Source organism: Vitis vinifera, chromosome 13 (genome assembly GCF_030704535.1).
Source record: "Vitis vinifera cultivar Pinot Noir 40024 chromosome 13, ASM3070453v1".
In the NCBI taxonomy this organism is placed as follows: domain Eukaryota; kingdom Viridiplantae; phylum Streptophyta; class Magnoliopsida; order Vitales; family Vitaceae; genus Vitis; species Vitis vinifera.
The window spans coordinates 24908061-24916734 of NC_081817.1; the positions used below are offsets into that span (position 1 = coordinate 24908061).

At 33.5% G+C, this 8674-nt stretch overlaps 1 protein-coding gene across 1 annotated transcript; it reads left to right on the forward strand.

Moving 5' to 3' along the window:
- The first annotated feature begins 782 nt into the window (after positions 1 to 782).
- LOC100260252 (annexin D3) lies at positions 783 to 3718 on the forward strand. Its single transcript, XM_010647688.2, has 6 exons — positions 783 to 858; positions 997 to 1142; positions 2214 to 2441; positions 2622 to 2834; positions 2922 to 3011; positions 3391 to 3718. The coding sequence occupies exons 1-6, from the start codon at positions 783 to 785 to the stop codon at positions 3592 to 3594; spliced, it is 957 nt and encodes a 318-aa protein (XP_010645990.1). The 3' UTR covers positions 3595 to 3718.
- Positions 3719 to 8674: the final 4956 nt, after the last annotated feature.

Consider the following 8674-nt stretch of genomic DNA (forward strand, 5'->3'; position numbering starts at 1 on the left):
CTACATTTCTAGAGAATCTCACATCAACACTAAAAGGTGTTTGATTATTAACATTATAAAATGTTTTATATTTGTAATTGAAGTGTTTTATAAATCCAAGTGAATATGATACGGAACCTCTAAGCTAATGAAAGGTAGAGTACCTCTGCAAATAAGGCTCAATCAATGTTAGCAGCCAGCCAATGTGGGACATTGGACTTTTGTTTGTCCTATGTCAAAAATCCTTAGTAAATTGTTAATGCTCATATTTATGTTTCAATTGTTGATGCCCAATCTCGCTTTGAAACCAAATGATGCGAGACCATATACACTCCCTAAAGCCTAAGCTAATAGGAGGTAAAGGTAGCTCCACATAACAGGTCCAACCAACATTAATCAGTTGATGTTGGAAATAGACAAATGAGGTTCTAATGAAATGAAAAAAAGCAAATAAGCCAAAAGAAATAACCATTTTAGTAAGTAGTAACACCTAACATATTTCTTTCTTCTCACAATTTTTAAGATCCAAGTGAAACTACTGAATTGCTCCTCTGATAGTGTAAAATTTCTCTTTATAAAACAAAGAGTATATATACCATATACTCCTTAAAGATCCACTTGAAAGAATTGGTAGAGAGTAGCATTGGATTATAGATTAATATTTGACCTTCTAGTATTTCCCATGAAAAAAGACGAGGGAAAAGGTGTTGACACAAATGCTTCTTTCCTAAAGGTGACCCAATAGCATCTTTTCTATATAAAGTTGAGTCTGTTTCTAGCTTTCCCAAAGCAAAAACATGAGAATGGCTTCACTTAGACCACCTGATTCAATTCCTTCTCCAGCCCAAGATAGTGAGAGACTTAGTCTAGCTTTACAAGGTCTTTCTTCTTTTTCTTTTCTTTTGCCTTCATTTATCTGTTCAGTTTTTTTATGCATATAGACCAACATAATGTAATGATTGTATGAAGTTCAAATCCTCTTGGTTACTTTTTTCTTGGTTCTGTGGATATGGGTAGGGAGAGGAGTGGATGAAAAAGTGATAGTATGGATATTGGGACACAGGAATGCAATCCAAAGGAAGCGGATCAAAGACACTTATCAACAGCTTTATAAAGAGTCCATCATCCATCGTCTTCAATCTAAACTTTCTGGTGTGCTCAAGGTACTTTGTGTTCATATACCTTAGCCCCAATTTTATGGAGGATGTTTGATTTTGGTTATATACATGAGCTCTATGAATGGCAATTGATGGTTCTAATTACATGTCTAATCAATAGTTTGAATGGAGCTGGTCAGATAATATGGTAGATTTATGACTATCATTCTAATAGAATGAAATACTCTTAAAAATAGATTAGTTTTCTTTCCCTCTGACAAATCTTATTGTCCCTTGGATCTCCAGATTGGTACAACTTATCAATAATTATGGACCTATAAATGGTTCAAATTTTTACGTAGTTCTTAGTCATGTATGAATTGATGAATGAGTTATTCATAACTATATAATAAATGTTTGATAATAGATAGCAATGATCTTGTGGATGAATGAAGCCCCTGAAAGGGATGCGATATTGGCAAACAATGCCTTGAAAAGGAAGAGATATTTACAATTGAAACTAACTCCTAGAAATAAGGATACAGATATTTTCCTAACAACTGGATAATAAAGAGATATTTATAGCTAAATATATATATCTTCTAAATATTCCTAATTTTTAGACAAAAAAAAAAAATGTTCTGCAAGGATACTAAACAAGGCTGTTTAAGCTGAAGATTTTGATGTTTTATGTATCATATTGTGAAGCACATGCTAATTTGTTGATGACAGTTGATATATATTATCATAGATATAAAGGGCATTGGGCTAGTTAGCTTCGCAGAAATTGAGTTCTCTCTCTCTCTCTCTCTCTCTCTCTCTCTCTGAAAGTGGCAGTCCTTTATTCTTGTCAAAAAGTGAAGGAATGGTGTTCTATACAGCCTGACCTTAAATCCCATACCATTTTGCATCTGTCTATGCCTTCATTGTTTTTCTTTAAAGGCAGATTAGGGTTCAATCCCTAGTTGAGTATAGGAGAGTGTTTCTGGTAAAAGATTGTCCCCTTCATGCATATCTACATTGGCATCATCTAATGATGATTATGAGCCTAAAATATTTAATTCGCAGAAGCTAGTCTTCCCCATGTGAAACCCCATGCATATGGGACCATAATAGGTATTAAATGTTTCATAATAGAAAGCAATGTCCTATTGGATGGAAGAACCGCCTGAAAGGGATGCCAAGTTGGTAGAGAAGACCTTGAAGAGGGGGAAGGCGGGCATCACTCAACTCCAAGTCATTGTCGAGATAGCATGCGCATCATCTCCTAACCATCTAATGGCAGTCAGGCAGGCCTACTGCTCTTTATTTGATTGTTCCCTTGAAGAAGCCATCACATCCAAAGTTTCATCGTCTCTCCAAAAGGTGGTACACTCTCTTAGATATACAAGTCAAAATATATATGGATCTGTGATATCATTGTCATTTCTTTATTTTGTCCTATTAATAATTAAGAAAATATGTTTCAGTTTTAGGGTTTAAACTTATGCTTTATGCACACCATTTGCATTTCTATGAATGACTTGTAATGTGGGTCATGCACAGCTTCTACTGGGCTTGGTGAGCTCCTACAGGTATGATAGAGAATTGGTGGATTTGAATGTTGCAAAATCTGAGGCTACTAAGCTACATGAAGCCATTGAAAAGAAGCAATTGGATCGTGATGAAGTTATGTGGATACTCAGCACCAGGAATTTCTTCCAGCTCAGAGCAACTTTTAAGCATTATAAACAAAACTACCAAGTTCCTATCTACCAGGTTTAGTTTTTATATATGGTTAGTTAACAGATCTGTTCGAGCCATTTTCTTTTACTGAAAGTTGACACATATATACCTTCTTGACAGGCTATTATGAGCTCAGGGAGTGATGATTTGGGATCTCTATTGCGGGTGGTAATTTTATGCATTGATGCTCCCGAGAAACACTTTGCCGAGGTGATGGAAATATATAAATAAAGAAAATAAATTTTTTTAAGCTTACCCTGACTTGGTATTATGCATAGTGTTTCTTATGGTCTCAAATTGTGTGTCATGATGATTAAAAAATTTTCTCACCATCCAAACAGAGTGATAGGATGCTTTTTGGAGTAATCTTAAGGACGATTGGCAGTAAACTTGCTTAAAGTTATTAAACAGGAACATGATTTTGAAACTTATAAAAAGGTTCTGGTTGGTACAGAACTTCATCTTCTGAATGAAAGTCATTTTTCTTAAAATGCTTCCATCAAAAGATTTTCTTCGTATTTGTCAGAGATAATATTAAACTTTAAGCTTCTCATGAAATTTCTTTTTCCTTTGTTTGAACCATCACCAGGTTATAAGAGCTTCCCTCAGTGGTCATCGGACAGATGTTCATTCATTAGCAAGAGCCATTTTGGCTCGAGTGGAAATTGACATGATGAAGATCAAAGAAGAGTATTTCAACATGAACAAGGTAAGTCTTGATGATGCAGTGGTAGGCAAAACATCAGGGGGCTACAAGGACTTCTTGATGACCTTAATTGGAGCAAGAATTTGATTCTCACCGCACAATCTTAGCCTATTATAGATGACTATACATTGCAAACTAGCTCTTTTTGGAAGTAATTAACTCATAATTTATTCTGGTAAATAAGAGTGTTAGCTTGATATTCATTATTTTACTCCTTTTCTGGCCTATTCAGATTTGGGGGCATGAATCCATTTCCCTCGCATCCTAATTACTGGTTTCAGTTAGACATAGAAAAATGGTACACAAATTTACCTAGTGGAAGTTACTCTAAGACTTATGTCCTAGAACCTATACGGCCAAATCTCATGTCTAGGACTTAATTTTTGGAAAACCCAAACCCAAATGTTTGAGTGTTGAATAAGTGTGCTTGAGTGCTTCTACTGCTTAAGTGCCCCTTGTCAATGCTCATGCACAATGATGAGCGATCTCAAGGAGCGTTTTTGCGCTCGATCAAGAATTTCTAAAACAGTTATCTTAAAAACACTCAACTTAAATACCCTAAAGTCTGTTATGTCGTTTGTTTAAAGTCAATAGCTTTTATGAACCTTTCTATACTTCTTATGTGTGTGTAATGGAGTGAAGGTCACAAAAAAATACAAAAAGTCCTCAATCAGGATTAATGGAATAAAATTACTAACTTAAACCAAAACAACTTAATGCACTAAAAACTCCTATATAACCAATTTTACATCATTTCCTTCGGTAGCTGAAACTCTAGTTTTTAGTCTCTTTTGTCTCCAGATGCTTAAGCTCGGGTGTTTGGAAAGGTAGAGAAGCATAGCGATTCCATTGATTAGAGAGAGGGAAAGGTGGCCGCCTACTGCAATGGCGTCGCAGCGAAGGAGAGGGAGGCGCAGCCTCGCGGGTACGTGTTAGGGAGAGGGTTTTGCGTCTTGAAATTTGTAGATGATACCATCACCCAGCAGTAGTTGGGTGACCCAATCAAAATGTGCCGCCATCTGTGTATAGCATGGAAAGACGAGTGTGTGACGGGCAGGAATGTTTGGGCAGGAATGGAATTGAGTGTGAGATTAGAATATCCGATGGTCTGGTGAATCGCATACCGAAAAAGAGAAGCCGCCACAGGGTCTAGGGTGGAACACCGGTTGAAGGGATTTTGGTCAAATACTTTTAATTAAAGATGCTTTTATCTAATTCCTAAATATTTGAATATAAACAAATAAATAAAATTAATAATTTATTATATAAAAATATATTTTTGAAATAATAGTTTATCAATTAATTATCAAAAAAATTTAATTTTCTAAATTTTTTAAAATTATTTTCAAAAAACATTTTTCACCTTTCCAAAATCATTTTTAAATAGATTCAAAATCATAAAAGATTTTAAGAGGCCTAACTCAATATAGTATTTAGTTGGAATTATAATTCAATAATTTACATATATAAATATTTTTTTGAGTAATTTAATCGACAAGGGAAAAAGTTTTTAATAGTATAAGTCATTTTTAATATATAAATATTTTTTAAAGTTATAAAGGTTTTTTTAAATCCAAAACGGATAATATATGTATGATTAAGGGCAAATTATTATAAATGGTACCATCGAACCATATTTTATCAGCACAATGCCACAATCCCATTGCAACAATGGAATCGCTGGGACGTCATTTCTCTCATTTGTTTTTAAAAACCAAATGTGAATTACTTGACCACACAAGAGAATCACATAATGACATTGTCTATGGGTCACAAAGAAAGGTCCGAGGCTTGGGAAAGGTAGAACTCAACTTTAACTAAGGTAGTACCTAAGGTACCGTCCCAAAAAACCAAAGGTGAACCACTTGACCACACAAGAGAATCACATAATGGCATGGTCTAAGGGTCACAAAGGAAGGTCCGAGGGTTAGGAAATGTAGACTGCAACTTTAACTAAGGTAGTACCTAAAGTTGATTAAGGTAGTACTTAAGGGCTATTAAGGTAGTACCTAAGGTATAGTCCCAAAAAGCCAAAGGTGAACGACTTGACCACACAAGAGAATGACATAATGGCATGGTCTAATGGTCACAAAGGAAGGTCCGAGGCTTGGGAAAGGTAGAACCCAACTTTAACTAAGGTAGTACCTAAGGTCCCTTAAGGTAGTACCTAAGGTACATTAAGGTAGTACCTAAGGGCTATTAAGGTAGTACCTAAGGTACAGTCCTAAAAAACCAAAGGTGAATCACTTGACCACACAAGAGAATCACATAATGACATAGTCTAAGGGTCACAAAGGAAGGTTCGAGGGTTGGGAAATGTAGACCCCAACTTTAACTAAGGTAGTACCTAAGGTCCCTTAAGGTAGTACCTAAGGTATAGTCCCAAAAAACCAAAGGTGAACGACTTGACCACACAAAAGAATCACATAATGGTATGGTCTAATGGTCACAAAGGAAGGTTCGAGGCTTGGGAAAGGTAGAACCCAACTTTAACTAAGGTAGTACCTAAGGTCCCTTAAGGTAGCACCTAAAGGCTTGTGTCTGCCTGCACATATGTCATTGATTGTTTGGAACCCCCGCTCCTTCATTACCCCCATTGGATGCCCTTTTTCAGGTCCTTCACGCTGATCAAGACCTACAAGCAGACACACTTACAGATGTTAATCCCACCAGCATCAAATGATCAGTTGGGGGGACGATGGAGTTCATCATCCTCACATCACCATACCCATACCCATACAATATGGAAATTGATAGATATATAACAGTTAGGCATTACTATTGTGTTTTATGCCATAAATGGGTGAATGATGGGGACATGAAGGTAGGTCATTCATGCTCCTACCTGTAAAACCTGTTCAAATTTAGCATAGCGGTTGAATTTTCAGGTCCAAAGTGCTAAGCTTGGCTGGCTTACCTGTTTTTCTTTTGACTATATATGCCTTATTGCCATTTTTTTAACCTTTGTATAATGCCATTAGGTAGTTTTTGTTACGTTGATTGTGATATAAATCGGTTTGGAACTTGACTATCTATGAATCTTGGCCAATATGCAACGCGTCTATACATTTTTGGCCTATTGGTTTTTTATTCTTTTGCATTTTGGTACAATTCAAGTTGAAACGTCTTTTTTTAAGATAACAAAAAAAGAAATGTCATTGTCATAGCAAATACATATAAATAGTTATACATTTATAATAATATATTATTTGACAACAATATTATAACATATGGTAATAATATTTCCAACTTGAAGATGTATTTAATATTAAAATTATAATATATTTAATTCAAATATATTTAATGATATAAAATAAATGATGATACACTTATTGCATCTTGATTTATAATTTTTTATTTATTTTTAACAACCAATTAAATGAAATTTAAAAATAAAATAATTAAAAATAATTTATTTTTTCCATAGATATTTATATCTATATTTATTAAAATTAAATTATAAAAACAATAATATATAAATCCTAGTGTCAAATTCTTTCTTAGAATTCTTTTTTTTTTTTTTCATCTTTTTAGTTTATTTCTTAGAATTTTATTTTTTTCTCTCTTCGTTTTTTCTTCCAATTATTTTACTTTAAGACAGTTATTTTTTTATTTTATTTTTAACTTAAAAGTATAAAATAGAAAAATAAAAAAAATAAAAATAGATGAGGTGGGGTGGGTTAAAGAAGGAAAGAAACAAGGGGCAATGCGAAACATGTTGCGTGTGACAGTGGGATTGACTGGTGATGGTTGCTGATAGGGAGGTATGGAGGGGAATTTCAAAAATACAAATATAAATAGTATATAGTGCATGAAACACATAATATTTTTCTCATTACCAGACAAATCTCATATTTCAGTTATATGGGTTTCCAAAACCATATATTTCCCATATAACAACCTATAAATACAACTCTCCCCTAAATCAATATAGAAACAATCATTACTTGAAATCACATATATAATTGAGAGCCATGAGGGAAGCTCATCACCTATCAGCATAGCAACCATTACCCAACCAACCATCACACCCCTAATAGTCTTAGATTTTGTATTATATCTTAGGATTTTTCTTTTTTAAAAAGTAAATAAAAAGAAATTCATTGCTCTTAATAAATTTTTGAAAGTAGAAACCAGTAGTATATCCAAGAGTCACTACAAGGAAAAAGATATATGGTGACATTTATAATAAGTCACTATAAACATAGGGTGTCACTACAACATAGCGTCACCTTATCCACTGACACCATAGAGGGTATCAATTGGTGACGTATTTGGAAGCGACACTAAAGCAGATAAATGGTGACACATTCAGAAGAGACACCATATATTTTTAGTGATGCTTAATTTGATATAGAGTTGTATGAGATATATAAGGTGTCATATTAAATGCATCATCTTTGAGTTATAGTGTCACGTTAAATGTATCACCTTTAATTTATGGTGTCACATCATTGTAAATGATTATGGAAGATATGGTTGTTTTTTGTTGATTAGTTTGTAGATTTTTTGTAATGCCTATTAATAAATAAAACTAACCTGTGTAAATTGTCCATAAATATAATAATCATATTACATTTAACTTATATTTTCATAATGCTTATGAATTAATTTGTAACATATTACATCATCCAATAATATTTGTATATCAAATGTTCACAAAATGATAGTACATCAAACACATCAAACCCACCAAAACTAAAAAAGAAAAGTGAATACTCATTAAAACATGATTTAGAAATGTTAAGCTTCCCAACATTCATGTATACTTGCATTTCATATGCATAAAACTGGCTAACCATAAAATGACACAAGAGTTGCATCCAAAAACCCAAAATTCTCAATTCCAAATAAAGTAACATTTATGTCCTATAATGTATGACATAAGAGTCATATCTAAAAACCTAAATCTTGTTGCCTCTTTCTCCTTTCTTTTTATTCTTCATATTGTCCTCCCAAGAGTGTATACCTGCATTTCATAGTTTAATGAGTTTTAGAGTTCTTATTGAAAATAAAAATGTGATGCTATAAACAATAAACAAATCTAACTACTAATGTTTTCTTTTTCTTTTTCCTTTTTCTCATTTTGGTATAAAAATAGTTCGTAAAGAATAAGTAATGTTATACAATATCAATGGAAAATTCAATCATATAACAACTAAGGGAC